The following is a 19176-nucleotide window of genomic DNA, read 5'->3' as shown; positions in this document are numbered from 1 at the left end:
AATTTAGATGTTAAATGCTTACTTTTTTTATCATCATTTAACATAAGCAGTTTTTCCAATAAACACATTTGCACTTTTTGAATTTCAGTAACGAAAACCTTGTGTTCCTCTCCATCAAGGCATCATAAATTCGCTCATAAGCAAGGAATAAGGTTTGTTTGTGATTCTCAGTCCTGGACAAAAAAAAAGTCCAAGAAATCTCTGATTTGGAAGCATTTTAGCTTACCGATGATTATAAAAAGTGGAGTGCCAGATATGCAAGATAAAACTCGTGTACCATCACTCAACAACAAATTTGGGATACCATCTGAAAAGTGTAAGTTTATTTCTGAATTCGTAAAAATGGCTATCCTTGTAAATTAAGGTCTATAATATCGTTAGTTACGCCTAAGTTTAGTTTAGCCTACTGCGCAAATAATCACTGTATTATTTGTGAATGTTTAGGTGCATCCTCAGCTATGGAAAGAATGCCAACCGTCAACACCGAAAAGACAGTGTTGGGCATCAACGTTTTTAAAAGTGTTGAAAATAACAAACAGGCACGACAATGACTTGAGATAGCTCTTTTGTCTTTATTGAACAAAAGGTAGAGTATACAGCAAAAAGCAGAGAGGCACCCAGACAGAGTCTTGATGGTGGAAGACTAGACTACAAGGTCTCACACACACACAGATATACCTGTGCAGCCAAGGGCCTTTGACCTTGACGCCCATAGATAATGAGAACTTCTAAACTGTGGGGCAGGTGCGTGAGAGAAGTGAGAGAAAATGAACGCATGTCTGTAACATAAGATGAAAGAGTATGTCCACACATTCCATTCACTTAACAAGATATATATTGTGATCGTGTTTTACCACTACACCTCTCTAAGAGTCTGGAGATGTCCGGTGACGGTACAAAACATCAGCTGGGCCCCACAACAGTAAACTCTGGATCAAATTATGTAAACAATGTTCATGAAAGAGTGTTAAACTTAAAAAAGTGTGTCTTGCAGTTTCTCATATTTGTCAAGTCTTTACTCATATTATTGAGTAGATAGTAGAGTATCCCGAAACAACAGGCCAAAACGATGACGTCACGTCACAGACATTTGAAGCGTTGTCAGAAAAGGGTTGGCTGAAATTCGACTGGCAAAAAATGAATTTTGTAATACTTTTTATGCTCCTTGATACATTTTATAGTTCACAAACATCTGTTTTTATTCACAAATCCGAGTGAAATGCTCGCACTGTTGAGCCCTGAAAGTACATAAAGTGTTCAGACATCACATAACACTCAAATAATCCCAGTTCAGGAGAACAAAGTTGTAATATCAGCAAAACCGATATGAGGAGGCCGATACCAGTATGGACCAATGAATGTCAAAAGAGGCCGATAGTGGCCGATATATCGGCAAAGCCGATATATCGGTCAACCTCTATACCTGACCCCAGGGACTGTGCTTCATCAGGACTTTACAAAATCTGCTAGATGACTGGTTAAAAGCAGCATTTACCTCTCTCTGTCTGCTGTGGCTGTGGGGAATATTTGTGGGATATGAAGACCCCAATTTGCATTAGTCAATGCAGAACATCCATATATTTTCCCCTCTATTTTTCACTATTTTTCACAATATGACTGGTACAGGCTATGAGATAAAGACCTCATGTTTATAGCTCCTTCCTGGGGTTACAGATGGGAAGTCATTTAGGGGGCTGCTTTGTCGTGCCCATTATCACCATCACTCCTAACAAACATCCCTCTCCAATTTTCTGCAGATGATGAAACTACCACAACTGTTTTGAAGACAACTACTCAACCTGCTGTGACAGATCATACAGGTTAGTAAGAAAAACACTATTCATCGACATTACCTCTATCTTCACTACCTGTTCTAACATTGGCCTTTACCATTATCTGCATGTGTAGGATGAGTTTAACTGGCTTCCTGGTGCAACAGTGGGCCCATACCAGAATAGTGCATGATTGTATCTCAGACTGGTACTACAGTACCCTCAGTGTCATCATTAAGCAAAAGCCTGGCATCATGCTACTTATTGGACTGGGAGGACAGGTACAGATTAACATGAACTGGTTCCTCCCAAACAGGCCTGGCCAGCAATGTTGATTAATAAACATCCTCTAAACAGCCTAAGCGGGAGGCTTATGCTTCACCCATACAATCTTCGTTAACACTGTCACCTCCTACATCAAAGACGTACACCTTTGGAGCCTGAAACAGCCTTCAGAATAAGCTAAGGGATCTTCTTTGCTTTCTTCACTACTTTCCCCTGTGTTTGGCCTTTGAAGAGCCAAAGACCAGCTATAGGCTGGTCTAAGGCTTCAGCATATGAGTTTCCCTGAGCCCTCTGCCCAGTGGAGGCCTGATATCCCTCTGATCTGGGTGATTGGTGACTCTCTCTGGTGACTGTGTCATCTTTTGCGTGTGCCCTTTTTTAATGTATAATGGTATTCTAACTGGAATAGTCTACGCAATAGTTTACAGTCTTTCATTCTTATGTCCAGCACATTCGGCACTGCCCAGGAGGTAAGGATCAGCTTTCCAGCTGAGAAGTGAGTTGGGGGGTGCTTTGTTGTGTCTGTTATCATCATCACTCAGAACACCTTTTTCAATTTTTTTCTGCAGATCCTGAAACCACCAATTCTGTTTCGGTAAGAACAACACAGCCTGTTGTGACAAAATGCTCAGGTGAGTAAGAAGAGCACTACTCCATCACCACCACTTATACCCTTTTCCTGTGCAGCTTTAATTAGTGTGGGGCTGGCATGTAGTACACAGTCATGTAGTTGGCCTGGTTTCATTATGTCAGCAGACTATGAGGGTAGTTCCTCTGACTACACGGCAGGTCATCTCTGGTTGGCTACTGTGGTTCCTCTTGTATCACTTTGTTTTTTGTACATTGTCCCTGGTTAGAAATGAGTTGGCTTGGGCAACTTGTCTTCTTAGGCCTGCTGCAGAGCCTGTTGCTCTGTCAAGGGTACAGGTTCTCAGCCAGGTTCACTTCGAGGCTATGACGATATTTTAACATTACAGTTACCAACATTCTACAGTAGCCCAAGATAGAAAGCTCAGTCAACAAAGCATGTTGTGCACACTATAGTGGGTTAAAGCAGGTTATATTTGAAAACGCATAATTATTTCTCTGTTAAATGTTCTTATTGTGTTTATTGCAGCTGTTTTTTTTTTTTTGTTTTGTTTTTGTTTTGCCTGGTCATCATTAGTAAGCCTAACTGACTTAGAAATTAAATTAGTCATATTTGCTTGCATCAATCTCTTAACAACATTAATTTGTTTAACCGCGTTAGCAGCCTAGTCTATTATATGACAGACCCAATGTTAAAGCCATCCTTGAGAAATCCGTCCACAACTCACAAATGTTGCACATTTATTTCATCCCAACAACAGTTGGGACAGAAAATTTGAACAGTGAAATACAACAATAAAGCAAACAAACTATCGCTTCACCCTTTTATGCTGTCGCCATCATTCCTCTTGTTTACCAAGGGTTCTAACTGGAAACTGAGTGCGCGTGAGATCTCGTATCACGCGATTAGCGAGTACTCGAGATAATGTAGAAACTCGAGAACTGATGTAACTGCTTAAGATAGAATGCTCGAGCACTCTGTGCAACCCCTAATATGTGGCAGGTGGCACTATAGGTACCACCAGGTGGCATACCTAAGTGGAGCATGTAGTTGAACGGGCAATAAAAGAGACTCGTGTCCTGGGTCTTGCAGTGCATGGTGCGAAGATGCTAGAGGATTTTGAACTGCCCATTGTAGCGGGAATGAGATCCATTTGTTTGCTGCCTGAGGTTGCGTGCAGAAACATCTCAGTTGTGCGTCCATTACAGAGGCAATGCCAACTGCTCTTTTTTTATTGTTTATTTTACCAGTTCTTCTATTGTTTCTTTAACTGTTTGTTTTATTGTTATCATTCCCGTTTTTACTGTTTTAGCGGGTTCTTAGTGATCATTCATTGTTATTATGACAGATGCTCGTCCACATATTTTATCTTTAGTTTTATGTTTTATTTCACATTTGTAAGGCCTTCCCAAGGTAGCCTGGCCATCTGCGTGTTCTGCCGCGAAGAAATTTTAGAAATGTGTGTGTGTGTGTGTGTGCGTGTCTGTGTGTGTAATACAGTGTGAGGGGCAGCAAGAGTAACTCAGTGTTTTATACTAAATTGTATAACAACAACACTCTTGAGAATTCCGTGTAGATCCTGTGAGCTTTACCGTGTGCTATGCTTCACTCTCAGTGTGGTTATATTTTACTCTGTGTGCTGTGTGCCAGTGTGTCTAAACTTAGTGTGGTTCCAGTGACCTTTTTTGATGCACTGTGTATCACTTAAAACTTGCGAGGTTGCCGTGGACTGTAATGTGTATTTCATGTCACTCCTTTGCACTCTTGCTGATCACGCTGGTAAGGATATCCACACTTGGGTAGAGGTGGAAATGCAAACTGGCCATGCATTGTTTTATTCTGTTTTAATTATTCCTGCTCAACACGATATTCTTAATAAATGTCGTAACATTGGCCATTGTTGTCATCATTTATTTGATAACCTGCAGAGTCTCCCCTTCACTCCCAGTTCCCCAATAAGGGGTGGTGTAGTCTCTGGCCCTTAGGGGGCGCTACAAATAGACTAAACAGACTCCATTCAAAATGTACTTATACTTTTATACTTTCACAGATATCTCTCTCTCTCTCTCTCTTTCTTTTATTCTAACAGGAAACAGTACTGACGTGCAAAAGGCATGGAAGGCACGTAAGAGTAACTAATGATTATCACAGATTTGAGACAAGTGACTGTCATTATAACACAATAATTTTTTTGAGTTCAGTACGATATTTTCTAATTTTCTGCTTTTGAAATAACCTGGCAGGATGAATACAGTTATATTGAATAGATCTGTAATGTTGGGATACATTTGGATATAAGGATTTTATGGTTTATTTTAAAATGCAGGAAAGTTCCAGCAAAGATTATGGTGTGACATTTCTGGAATGCTTACGAAATATCTCTGTGTTGCCGGAGGATGTGAGTTACAGTAAACTAATTGCCTATCTATCTATCTATCTATCTATCTATCTATCTATCTATCTGTCTATCTATCTATCTATCTATCTATCTATCTATCTATCTATCTATCTATCTATCTATCTATCTATCTATCTATCTATCTATCTCTGTCTGTCCATAAATAAAGACACTAATTTGTCTGTCATGCTTCTCCTACCCCAGCTCTTAGTGTGCTGTCCAATTTTGTTCTGTGTGCTCACATGGATGTCTTAAAGTTCTCATGTAATATACTACACTCTCTGCTGTGTTTCCCCTTCATTGTTATTCACATTTCAATTAAAATGACAAGAATAAAGTCTCACCCACAGGAAATACTATAATAATAATGAAAGTGTAAAAAGGTTCTATTACAAAGTTGAATTCCACATTTATTTTAAGAAAGTAACAATTCATTTTATCTAATAATTATTCATAATAATTGTATTTATTCATTTATTTTCACAGAAGGTAAAAGCTCAACTGGATGAGGTGTTAAATACACTGCAGAGGAAATCTGATAAATCCAGTGAATCAGAAAATCTGGCATCACGGGCAAGCACATTTCTGAACATTTCTGAGACACTGGTCTCTTTACTGGTGAAACCAACAGACACAGAAGAGCTCCTCAACTTTACCTCCAACACCACTGGTACATAATGTCTTTACTCTGACATCATACACACAGTCCTCTCTATCAGATATGTTTACCTATGCATGGATGGACTCCTCCATGTCAAATACATTCAAAACAGATCAGTGTTCACTTCTGACAGGACTGCTACTGTAGTCCAGGTGTGCTCACTTCCTGTCTCTGAGGGTCAAAGTCCAAACACTCTGGTCTTTTACTTTCTGATAAGTGCATCCATTCTCTTTCGTCTATCTGTCAGAGGTCAAAGTCTACACTGTTGGACCAAATGCCACTTTAAAAAATGTCCTTCGACTCAGTAATACTGCCGCTCTCATGGATATCGACATCATCAGTATTGCAAAGAACAACAAGGGTAAGTCCAGAATCTGAACTCAGATAACAGTCTGTATTATACAGATATTGTGATGGTTGGCCTGGATATGTGTTTGTAAAGTTTAAGTAAATGTTAAGTACTCAACATTAAAAACACTGAATAACAGAGGGCAGTGTGGTGACAAAGTTCTCATAATTAGACTTTAAAATGTTATTCAAAATGTTCTTTATCTGAAACTCAGGACATGCATCTGTGGCCTTCATGACGTATGACAACATGTCAGAAATACTGCAGCCCACCTTCTTCCCCTCAAAGAAAGGCACAGTCAACACTATGATGTCCACAGTAGTCTCAGCCTCCCTGCCCAAAACCACCAACAAAACGCTTATCAATCCAGTTAACTTCACCCTGAAACACATCAGAGTAAGCATTTTGACTCCTTAAATGGATATATGGAAGGAAACAGATGGATCATTACATGAATACACCATTGTATATGATAAATGAGAAAATAAATAATTACTTCATATCAGCAATAATAACATATGCCACAATAAGCATAATTACAAATCATTAAAAAAAAAAAAAAAAAAAACAGAGAGTGATGTGAGAGGGAGGCACCTATGTATTCAGACACAAACACATAAGTGCACCATTTTACTTTGTTGGATTTCACACTTAAAGTTTACGCATGTTCCACCTCCACTGACCAGGAGATGGATCCTACAGGAACACTTTACTGTGTCTACTGGGACAAAACTGAATGGAGCACAAATGGCTGTGTGAGAATCAGTGAGGAAAATTCCAATGATACAATCTGCTCCTGCACACACTTGTCTACCTTTGCTCTCCTCATGCAAACTGAAAAATTACCTGAGGTAAGGGATCACAGGTACTTTAACATGTAGATAAAAGTAAAATATACCACAGAATTATAAAGGAATGTCGATTAAATACACATGCTACTTTGTGTCATGAATGATGTGTGGAGTGATATCAGCACCACAGCATCTTTTGGTGGGAAAGGATCAATAGTTGACGTAGTTATGATGTCATGCTCCAGTGGCCGCTATTTTACGCATCTCAGTTCTGATTTTTACTTTCAACATGAATTCATGGGTTAATTTTAATCATAAACATTACCAGCATGGTCATATTTCCAAAGTCACATCATAGCTTGTGTGTTATTTCATAAGATTATTATGCCAACATTTTAATGATATAAATTTAAATTATGATTTTTTAATTTATTTTATAAAAATATTTAATTTTCCAATTCTTTATTAATTTTTATTACCATCACCACCAACACAGAGCAGCTGAGAGGAAAAACATCACTCTGATGTTTCATAGTCACACTTTACCTTTTTATCACCTGGATGTCTCAGATAGGCAGACAGTTCAGTTTTCTTTAATGGCCTGCATAGAACCTGCGGAATCCCTCACCATCTTCCGCAAGAAACTGAAAACCCACCTCTTCAGAACCCACCTATCCCCCTAAGCCTAACCCCCCTTCCTTAAAAAAAAAAAAAAAAAACTTGTCTTGTATCTATGTTTGTCTAAGAGTTCCAGGGCGCAATACGAAGGAGTAAATTGACGTTCAGTCTTTTTAGCGATGTATGCTTAAGAGGTATTAGGAATCTGACTGATGCACTGATCGTAAGTCGCTTTGGCTAAAAGCGTCTGCTAAATGCTGAATTGTAAATTGTAACCTTTAAGTCAACCCAACAGAGTATGTTTGGAATGAAATAGAACAGACCTTTTTCAGTGTGAATGTGGATTCCATTACAGCAGCATGGACCATTATTCCACTGAAACATTTCTAGCAACTTGTAGGATCAAAGGTCTGAAGAGTTGAGATTGTTCTGGAAGCAAAAGCTCATCTGACCCCGTTCAACCTCAACCACATGTCGTTTTTCAGTGGAGTCATCGCTTGGAGCTGCTGAGCACCATTGCTGTTACAGTAGGGCTGATCTTTCTGTCCTTGGCTGTTTTGACCTTCATCCTGTTTCGTAAGAACTCGAGAGTGAGCAGCGTACTCCGACTGAACCTCTGCATCTGTCTACTGCTATCACACCTCCTCTTCCTGCTTACTCAACGTTTTCTGGCTCACAGCAGTTACAAGGTGTTGTTAATGGCATATCACCCATCATCAGTTCACTTACATTAATGAAATGGTAACAGTGGTATACATGAAAAATAGGTTGATATTAAATTACTTTATCAAAATCACGAGGATGCTGCTGATGTTTATAGGGATGATGAAGATGATGATGATGATGATGATAGTAATGGTGACAACTAACATATTTCTTTTTCTAACATCTCGCCTTCTGCTCAGAGACTGTGTTCTGCATTTGCGGGAATATTGCACTTCCTTTTTCTCTCTGCATTTGTGTGGATGTTCCTTGAGGCCGTAACACTCTTCATCTCAGTGAAGAACCTATCAAAGATCAAATCCAGGCGGAGGGAGGTGCTTCACTGGAAATACCAGCTTGTGATTGGTTATGTGGTCCCCACTCTTGTGGTTGGTGTATCTGTGGCTGTTCAGCGTGACGGTTATGACAGTGAGACGTGAGTACGGACAGAGGATCTATCCACCATTTTTTCAGTTAACAAGAACATGATGGTAATTGCACATTACTGAGTATGCAGAAATCAAAGTTTGATTGACAGGAAGATGCATTCCATTTTGAAGTACTGTGTTGGTCAGTAACAAATAGTAATAAACTTTTTGGTGTGGTGGTTTATAAAGTATGATTTGTGATGGATGCTCTTCTCTTCTGTGTAGGTGCTGGATTAAGTTGGGGACAAGCTTTGTGTGGAGTTTTTTGGGTCCTGTTTGCTTCATTCTTGCAGTGTGTATACTTTAGTGATCCTATTCTGTGTTGCTCAGATAGACTTGCCTCTTATACTGTGAATATATTAAATACAGAGGGTGATGGGAGTTCCCTAGGTCCTGGACACATTTAAAGTAAAGTAATGTACAGTTGTCTAATCAGCAATTGAAACTATAATTTTCTCTCACCTGTCCAGGTGAATTTGATCCTCTTCATCATCATCATCATCACTCTTCAGTGTACACTGATGCACCTGAGCGGTGATGTCTCACAGATCAAAAACAGCAGGTAACACAGAGAGACCCACAACACACGCCTTCACATAAACATCTACATTTTTCTAGAACTCCATCATTAATGTCATTAATGCACCTGCAAACAAACTGACACTCTTTAGGACTATGGTGTTCAAAGCACTGGCCCAGTTTTTTATACTGGGTTGCCCCTGGATACTGGGGTTCTCCATAAAATACGGTGAAGGGGTGGAGATCATCTTCTTACTCCTCACTTCCCAGCAGGGCACCTTCATCTTCCTGGTCCACTGTGTCCTCAGTGAAGAGGTAAAGCAGAGTCAACTTCAGAAACTTAGAATTTTTATACATGCATATGTTTCCAAATGTTACGTTTGTTTCCAGGTCAGAAAACAGTACAAAAAGTTGTGGTACACCCTCTGCCCTCACCATGAGATCAGTGCATCTGTAAATGAACAGATGACAGAGGTGAGTGACACTAGCTGACACCAGTCAGATTCCAGTATCACATTTTCTGTCATGAGTGAGATGTAGTGTGTCTTGGCTTAGGACATGACTTGGACTTGAAATTGAAATAAAAGACTTAGGAAAGACTTGAGCTGCTGTCTTTCTTCTTTTTGGTTGTTTTTGTTCCACAATTCACTGCACAGCATATAAACACATTAAGATATGTAATGAACTAATGGAAACAATTCTGCTGGTTGGATATCTCCAAAGGGTCCTTTTAGCACATCTTATCAGTGTTAATGTTAAAGTTGTGTTTAAAAATCAAAGTATGTATAAAATAACTGTTTTCCTATTACTCTGTGACCATTAATTTGGCCTCTGTGTCTGTGTGTGTGTGTGTGTGTCCTCTGCAGATTACAAGGACTGTCCACAGTAACATGTACAGCACCGATGCTGATCTCAGTGTTGACTTGGATAAAAAAAAAATAGTGAGGAGTGGAGAGGAGAGGAGAAGACAGGGAAGGAGAGGAGAGGAGAGGAGTCTACAAGCGGTTTAGTTCCTGATTTCGTCTTTTAACCCCTAATTCATTGGTTTCCATATATTTAGAGAACAATCCATGAACAAACAAGAGAACGATCCATGAACATCCCAGTGTAGCCTGACAGTTCAGTAAAAAATTAGAGCTGTTTTACTCAGCCCAGATCTTAAACAAATAAAAAATAAAGAGATTATGACAAAATAAAAGCATGGAAGAACAGGGGGTTAAGAAACCATTACAATGAAAAAAGAGAGTTATTTACAACTGCACCTACTTAAAAGCAATGTTAAATATGTTATAAGGTTATTTTAAATATGAGAAGTGTACACATACCTTTGAAGTTTTCTGGGAGGGTATTCTATAGTTATAATTAGGCTATATTCATTAACATTAAATGACTGAATAGAAATGTTCGACCTGTTTTGTTTTTTTTTTTAATCTGGATTATAGAGTTAATCAAACTGAACATAAGCATTGGAGGAAATATGAAAAACAATAAGTTGAGGATAGAACATAGAGAACATGCTTTTTATAACATACGTAAGACTGTAATTTGACAGAGTCATTTCTTCCAGTACATACACATACTCTCTTAAAGACTAGGTTATATTTCTCATCTTAATTTCAACTGTTTCCATCATCTGGAGTACAATAAAACAAATAGTATGATTCATGCTGAGACTGTCCTCTGTCCTCAGAGCTCACTTCTGCCCTCTGCTGGTCATTAAACATTCTCTTTCTCTGGTTCAGTCTTTCAGTCATTTAATCATCAGTTGCACCTGTCTTTTGGTATGTAACAGTACTGATCTCTCTGTGTATATATACCCTCGTGTCTCTTATTGTGAAGTCTTGACTCTGACGTTTAGCAGTATTAAGTCTTGTGTTTCTGTAAGCTCCAAAAACTCTGTGTCACGCTGGCGGTGTGGTGCAGGACCCAAGTGCAAAGACATGATGGTTGAAGGTGGCAAACAGAAGACTTTACTTAAAATGAAGACCAAAATACAAGTGCAAACTAATAACAAAACCAATAACAAAAAGGTGCAGCGTGACTGTTGTGCAAACTAACACAAACAACGATAGACCATGGACAAGGCAAACAGTTGGACTTAAATAGAGGGAGAACTAAACAGGGCAACACAGGATTGGTAGAAATTAACAAGGTTAATAATTAGACAAACAGGAACAGGTGAGGGGCGGAGACAGACACAGCAAGAGCACAAAGACATAGCAAACTAAAAGTCCAAAATGGCGGTGCAGGTTGTGACACTCTGTCTGTACCTGTGCGAGTGTGTGGTTAACCTGTTTTGCCTGAGTTCTCTTTCTCCATCTGCCTGTATCTGAATTTGTTCCCTGAGCTTTGTGTTTTTTAGATTGTTTTCAATAAAGTGTGATTTGCACATGCATCCAGCCTTTACCAGAGGGATTCATGAAAGTCTCCGTACGCTGTATGATTAGTTTGTGTCTGTCGTTGCATTGGGCAGAGCGTGAACTTTCCTACTGTTAACACAGTGTGTGAACACATGCGGAAACCAGTTAGCTTGGGAACCATTTGGGACATAACATCGGGTCCTGTGTGAATCCACTACTCCTTTTGCTGTTAGCCAGCAAAAATGCAGAGTTAACATTACTGACAAACGTCCTTGCAGAAATAGATGTTTTAATCTTGTCATATAAACACAGTACTATTAGTAAGGTCACACGAAGGCAGTGGATTCACGTAGGACCTGATCCCAATAAGACAAGGGGGGCGGGAATTAAGCGGTGACGAGGGTCATCCAGCTCTTTCACATTTCAGGCAATGCTATGTAGTAGAAGTAAAATTAACCTATTCTACAACATTATGACATCTTTATCCTTTCAAGGCCAATCTGAGTTAACCTAGGGCCTATTTAATTGAAGCTATACACCGTCTTTTATTGAGGAAGCATTAGATTCAACTGTGTTTCTATAGGTTTTGTTGCATATTCCACAAGCTTTTTATTCTAGAGGTTCTTCAAGCATGTCAATGCATTGAGTAAGTTGTTAGTGGACATTAGGCTCTGTAAATGCATTGTGGCAGCTCATAAGATTCAGTCTAGAAGGAACACAAACTTGAAATTTTGCACATAATGTCTTTGATATACATAAAATATTTCCTTAATATTTCAAATAAATTAGATATCAGCTACTAGGTGAAGTGACCCTTGTCACAAAGTGCATGAAAAGCATTTTTTTCTTTAATTTAGGTAAGACACTGTACCAGCATTAATGCTTTAATCATTGCAGGTGCTATTTATTCCTAAAGTGCAAATCAGCTCTGTACACTTTTATTTTCCTGACTTTTTATTCCTCTAAGATTCAGGCAAATTTTGTAGCCGTGCTTATCTAATTTTGTGGCCTCTATATCTAATATGTCATTCCATCCAGCATAAAACAAATTACAGATTTGGAATGAACAAGAAATATTGAATCAGCATGCCGAACTTCAGAACTCTGTTCATATTTATGGCCAAGTGACTAAACTCCAGAGATCAGAAAAATTCCTGTTACTGAAAAACGCTTACTTTAAAGGTAGTGTACATGAGTACTAAATAATTTCTAAACAGAAATTCTATGGGAGTAGGAAGCAACATTTTTGGGATATGTCATGTCAGAGTGTATTCTTCAAGACAAAAAAATTATCAGCCAAATTAGAGATGGTGTGATGAAAAGATTTTCCCTGGTTGAAACGACATGGAATGACCCAAATGGATTATCAACAGGCTTTTAAATGACATCCCTACATGTACCAATACAGCTTCCCTATGATCTAATATGCACCTGAGTAAAGACCCACAGGCCTACAGTGCTATAGTTTATAAAGTAGCTCAGATTATGGTCGTGTATAGACGTGCTTTACTTTTCACTTTTGCTATTGGACAGTTATTACAGTTAACTAACAGTTTGTTATGAGTGACGGTTTTACTCTAATGAACTTAATGAGTCTCACATCAGCATAATTAATCATTTAACTGAGCAGTTCTCAAATAAACAAACAAAAACACAACTCAAATAGAAAGAAATGAGGGTGAATCCTCATATAAATACAGCCATTACTCTTTTGCATAGAGGGACAATAGAAAGGTCAAGTAAACATGTTGACAGTTCAGTCCCCTCATCCTCAGTGTAGTCCTCTCAGCCACTAGGTGGCACCACATCCCTTTATCCCCTTCATTGTCTCATAAAAGGGAATAAGGTTTACTGAATCAATGCAAGTTCTACAGCATCAGAAACTGAGATACCAATGCAATTTTTTTCCAATACTTGGACATATGGTGCTGTCCAAGGTGCTGAATCCTATTTTTTTTTTCTATCTCTCTCTGGAATTGTCTTGCTTTTTCCACTAGGGGGACACTTTCACCCCAGGACTGAATGCCTCAATCTCCATGGTAGTAGTTACGTGGTCTACCACTAGGGGCTCCCCTGTTTTGTAAAACATGAGCACAAGAAGGAGCCTTTATTTAATTTTCATAAGTCTGTTTTTATGATGATGATGATGTTTAATAGTAGTAGTAGTAGAGAGCTCAGTAATAATCATGTATGTTCTGTATGTCTATGGATTTACTGACACCACTTGACAGTAAGACTTCCCTCATAAAGGGTTTATGAATGCTTGATAATTAGTTTATTAATCGGCTGTGAACACTTTATAAATCATTATTAATGAATTGTTTTAATGCATAAAAGAAAAAGGGCAACTGTGACCTGCTGCTTGCCAAATAGTGAGCCCACATTTATCTGTACTGTTAAGCCTCAGATCTCAATCAGTTACTTAGCTTACTTTGTCTTCTCCATTAGCCATCATTTATACCTGTCAGATTCATTATATGTTTGTTAATACGTTACTAGCATTTAACCACTGTCAGCACATCTTAATAGTCAAAAGGTTTCATTTGGCATATCAAATGATGGCATATGAAATGAACATACCAAATTACCACATTCATACACTAGGGCTTTGCTAATATTGTTTATCTTGACATTTTCAGCATGTTATCAGCAGCCGTCCTCATTATTATCACAGGTGTTGATATGACATATGCTATCAGGTTATTTTGCACACTGGATATTAAAGTGGTATATTGTGATATGTGTTGGGGGGTAGATGGGCAGAGCTTCCCAGCATGCCTTGGGGTGATGCACAGTTGTTTAGCCCCAGTTCATTATTGTTCAGTTTATGTTTGCTATTGCATATAGTAGAAGTGTATGTGAATTGTTCATCATGTAGTCTTTGTGTTGTGTTGTTAATGCTTGTGATAATTTAATGTTATCTCTGTACATCCGGACAAAGCCATAAACATACTGTAGGGGTTTTAGATCACCACTGGCTGGTTAACCAGCAGCTGATTCTCAAACTGTCAACAAACCTAAGACATTCGCAATGTGAGAGCAATCACGTGATATTGATATCACTAGTTATTGCAATAAATGTTTACATTCACACATCTAGTTTTCAGAATAACTGTAATTTCACTGGGTTCAGGTTCTTAAATAAGGTAATGGTTACAGTTAAGTGATATTATTATTAAGTCTAATATTCATAGTGAACCATTAACCAGATTTTCTCTATACCATTGGCACGACATCTGTCTTCACAGTTAGAGGAAATGGACATTTTTCAGCATGATATTTAAATCAAACACCACCCCCCCACCCCCCTACACGCTCAGCCAGCTTCCTTATTTCATGCAATATCCTGCAATTTGGCCATCTACTCGATACATAACAATATATACAGTACAGACACAGACATGTTCAGTGGTAAAATCATTCAGGCAGCCCACTGTTCAGCCAAATCCCACCTTGACTCACCTGAAACCCACTTAGACTCAACAAAGACATGTTTGAAAGACTGATCAGTTTGAAGGTACCGGCAATCTAATATGCCTGAGACATTTTCTTTTCTTTGACCTGATTTACACTACAGGTATGTGTACGTACTGTGTTTCAAAAATGTTTTTGTCATATGAACGTATGTGTACTGATTCAACTTTGGGGGCTTATTACCCGGTTTATTTGGAAACGTACAAATAAATTTATAAATTTAGGATTTTTTTTTTCTCAAAAGCATAAATCATAAAGACAATAATTAATATCTGAATGCAGAACTTTAGAAGCCTTTTCTTATGGCAGAGTTTGTGTTTGAGAATCAGGAAGAGAGACAGGAAATAAGACACAGCACAATGACAGAAGTGTGAAAGAACTGAGTGTTACCATAGCAATGGTACAATGTGCTCATAAATGGACTTTTCTCTGAAAAAAATTTCAATTCAAAAGTTCAAATTTTATCGTTTGCACCAAATCAGAAGTGAGAGCAAGATAGATAGATAGAGAGAGAGAGAGAGAGAGAGAGAGAGAGAGAGAGAGAGGGGGGGGAGAGAGAGAAGACTTCCCCATAGATCTAAAATACTTTTGTATATGTGAAAACTGTTTCCAAATAAATTTACAGTCCCAGAAACTCATCCATTCATCTCCTTCGTTCATGCATGTTTTGACATGAGGGGGTGGGGGATGGGGGCTTCAAACAGAACAAACTCTAGATCATTTTTGGCTGATCTGAAAGCTCCAACCAAACTGACATATAGTGAAAATAGTTGAAACTCTGGTTGACTGACCTCAAATCAGTCACAGACAACTGTTGATATGGTAACTATTCAGGCATTGATATCGAGTATTAATATCAGACATCAATACCAAAGGCTCCACGTCATGGAGGCAGTTGTTAAGAAATACTGACAGATGGTAAACAGCTAAGGGATTAGTATTTTTTGTAATTACAACTTTGTCATCTATAACCAACTGCGTAATCACACACCTGGAATAACCTGAGGTAACAGTCAATCTGTCCTTCACTGGGAGCATTTGTTAACATGTTCATGCTTTAGCACAAGCAATTTTTTTATTGTCTGGTAAGTACTAACAGCATAGAGGTTTAGGTCTGTGTTGGATGCTCAAATGCCTAAGCCATGTAAAAAAAATGATCATGTCCTACTGCTCTTTCTAGATATGTGTTTGTCAAAGTTAACACTTTGACCTCTGTGCTTTGAGTCTTATGCTTCAGAGCAAAGATCTTTTTTGGGTTCGTGTCAAAAGTTAAACCTGTATGTTTGCACTTAACAGAGAAAAAAAGTAACAGTTGGTGGCTGATTGCGTAAAACCCCAAGGCATCTCTAACCTCAGACACCATAACACTCTTAATGCTGTTTACACTGCTCTGACCTAAGACCCTCCCTTTACTGTTCTTTCGTGAGTTTCATGAGAGCATGCACCCATCTCAAGACACACATACACAGAATTGAGGATTGTTATTGCTGCTGCCAAATTTTTGTTGAAGAGGCTGAGGAAATTATAAGTCTCACTTCAAACCTTGGTAGACAGTTCTGGAAAAACCTGTTGCTACTGAAAGGTGACAGAGTAAGTTTAGAACTCTTGAATCCACCAACTGTTACGGTATCTGACTGGGCAAGACTAGAGGCAACATCTATTAGTTTATCAAAATGTGGACTTTACAAGTTGTCATTTGGATTGTTCTCTCAGGTGAGTTTTGTTTGTTTTTGATTGTTTTTTTTTTTCAAGCGAGTTCAAGAATTTCGATTAAGATGTTGAAGGACAGTTATAAAACATGCTAAAACTAGCTAATTACGGTGGAATTCTGCTTTGACTGCGAGTCAGAGAATGATGTTTACTCACTACGGTCATGACCACTGGATAAGTAAGGTTAAGGCACAGTTCAGCTTGAACCAGAACTCAGATATAGATGGTCTTAGGTCTGATTACTGCCTAAAACCCACGTCTTAAAAGGCAGACAGTAATCCATGCACTGTAGTATCTCTTCTGGCAACTATAGCAACAAAACTACTAGGGATATATCAGCGTGTTCATAGACAATGAATAATCCAAAATCAATAAATAAGCAAAACTGTACTTATATCAGTCAGTTGTTTGTGTTTGTGTTTGTGTGTGTGTGTGTGTGTGTGTGTGTGTGTGTGTGTGTGTGTGTGTGTGTGTGTGAGACAGTTGAGAGGATTGTGATGTCTCCCCAGTCACTGCGTGCACATGTTGGAGAAACAATTAAAGTGACTTGCTCAGCTCGTTTGTCTGTGGGGGGAACCAGAAGGTACATCTGTAAGCAACTGTGTGATAATAAGAGTGACATCCTCGTCACGTCTGATCAGCCATCAAACGGGAGATACACACTGGAGGACTCAGGAACAGGAGAGTTCACTGTGACCATCAGTAAACTAAAGAAGTCAGACTCTGGGTCGTACTCGTGTGTCATAAACAGCACTGCATATGATAAAGTGGATATCATAGTTGTGGGCGGTAAGATTAAGAACAGGAGTAAATAAAGAATATTTTAACAGATTTACTGATTGATTGATTGATTGATTGATTGATTGATTGATTGATTGATTTGTTGATTGATTGGGATGGCAGATTCTGGGGACCATCTACTAGTTTCCACAGTGACAAAAGTAAAGAATGACAACCTAACCCTAACCAAACCCTACTCTAGCGAAAAATACTTTCACACTTATAGTTTTACCAATAACAGCAGTATATTTAATAAAAAGCACCTGTGGTTTTTATTAGTGTTGGCTATGTTTTTGACTCGTCTGTCAATGTGTCCCCAGTAGGACAGTGTTCTTTCAGTCAGATATCTTCCTAAATAAGCAAAAACAAGTACTCTCACTCACACACACACACACATTCACCATTCACACACACACACACACACACACACACACACACACACACACACACACACACTCACACACACACACACACACACACACACACACACACACACACACACAACCACACACACACACACATACACACACACACACACACACACAGATACACATAGTAGTCTTTGCTAAATTCAACAAAGCTGGTAAGAGATAGGAGCCACACACGCTATTTCCCAGAAACAGAGCTGTACCATGAGGGACAGGATGCATGACCATATAAGGTGATCTGTGAGGAAGTAACACAGGCGTTTGTACTTGCAGTGCAAAGGAGAAGCTTAAAGTAGGTCAGAGATATTATCAGTAACACTCCTAACAAATATCCTTCTCTAATTTTCTGCAGATGATGAATCTACCACAACTGTTTTGAAGACGACTACTCAACCCACTGTGACAGATCATACAGGTTAGTAAGAAGAACACTATTCATCGACCTTACCTCCATCTTCACTACCTGTTCCAACACTGGCCTTTACAGATATCTGTGTCTGTAGTATGAGTTTAAATGGCTTCCTGGTGCAACAGTGGGCCCATACCAGAATAGTACATGATTGTATCTCAGACTGGTACTACAGTACCCTCAGTGTCATCATTATGCAAAAGCCTGGCATCATGCCACTTATTGGACTGGGAGGACAGGTACAGATTAACATGAACTGGTTCCTCTCAAACAGTTCACGCCAGCAATGTTGAACAATAAACACCCCCCTAAACAGCCTAAGTGGGAGGCTTACGCCTCACCCATACAGTCACTATGCTCTTGGTTAACACTGTCACCTCCTACATCAAAGACATACAGATTCAGAGCCTGAAACAGCCTTCAGAATATGCTGAGGGATCTGCTTTCCTCACTGTTGTCCCTTGTGTTTGGCTTTTGAGCAAGTGCCAAAGGAACTTTGAATATGAGATTATGTGTCTATAACGGATGCTACGGCTTTGCCTCGCACAAGATCTTCCAGCTATGGGCTGGTTTAAGGCTTCAGCATAGTCAGAATAATAGCCTACCGCTATCTCCGGACAAAGAGTCCCGCCTCCCTATGTCACAGTTTCAAGACAGACTTTCCCTGAGCCTTCTGCCTAATGGAGGCTGAGGAGGCCTAATATCCCTCTTATCTGTGTCATGGGTGACTCTCTCTGGTGACGGTCATCATAAAATGACACAAAATGCCCTTTTTTTGATATATAATGGTATTGTAATTGGAATAGTCTATGCAATAGTCCACAGTCTTTCATTCTTATGTCCATTTGGCACTGCCTAACAGGTGAGGATCAGCGCTCCAGCTGTGAAGTGAGTCGGGGGAGG

At 39.0% G+C, this 19176-nt stretch overlaps 1 protein-coding gene across 1 annotated transcript; it reads left to right on the top strand.

Annotated features, from left to right (window-relative positions):
- The first annotated feature begins 1909 nt into the window (after positions 1–1909).
- Positions 1910–18566, top strand: LOC115815887 (adhesion G protein-coupled receptor E3-like). Its single transcript, XM_030778856.1, has 15 exons — positions 1910–2053; positions 4973–5044; positions 5531–5714; positions 5953–6066; positions 6269–6450; positions 6741–6905; positions 7949–8154; positions 8371–8601; positions 8819–8885; positions 9064–9155; positions 9265–9427; positions 9503–9586; positions 17298–17445; positions 18217–18279; positions 18436–18566. The coding sequence occupies exons 1-15, from the start codon at positions 1910–1912 to the stop codon at positions 18564–18566; spliced, it is 2046 nt and encodes a 681-aa protein (XP_030634716.1).
- Positions 18567–19176: the final 610 nt, after the last annotated feature.

The sequence above is a fragment of the Chanos chanos genome, chromosome 7 (assembly GCF_902362185.1).
Source record: "Chanos chanos chromosome 7, fChaCha1.1, whole genome shotgun sequence".
Taxonomy (NCBI): Eukaryota; Metazoa; Chordata; class Actinopteri; order Gonorynchiformes; family Chanidae; genus Chanos; species Chanos chanos.
This window is presented reverse-complemented; position numbering and strand designations above follow the sequence as displayed.

Bases quoted from the DNA above. Each gene is read 5' to 3' on its own strand.
- LOC115815887 (XM_030778856.1), top strand. From the start codon at position 1,910: ATGAGTTTAACTGGCTTCCTGGTGCAACAGTGGGCCCATACCAGAATA. The intron at 6,906-7,948 runs GTAAGGGATCAC...GTCGTTTTTCAG, and splicing joins AAACTGAAAAATTACCTGAG to TGGAGTCATCGCTTGGAGCT. The intron at 8,155-8,370 runs GTTGTTAATGGC...TTCTGCTCAGAG, and splicing joins GCTCACAGCAGTTACAAGGT to ACTGTGTTCTGCATTTGCGG.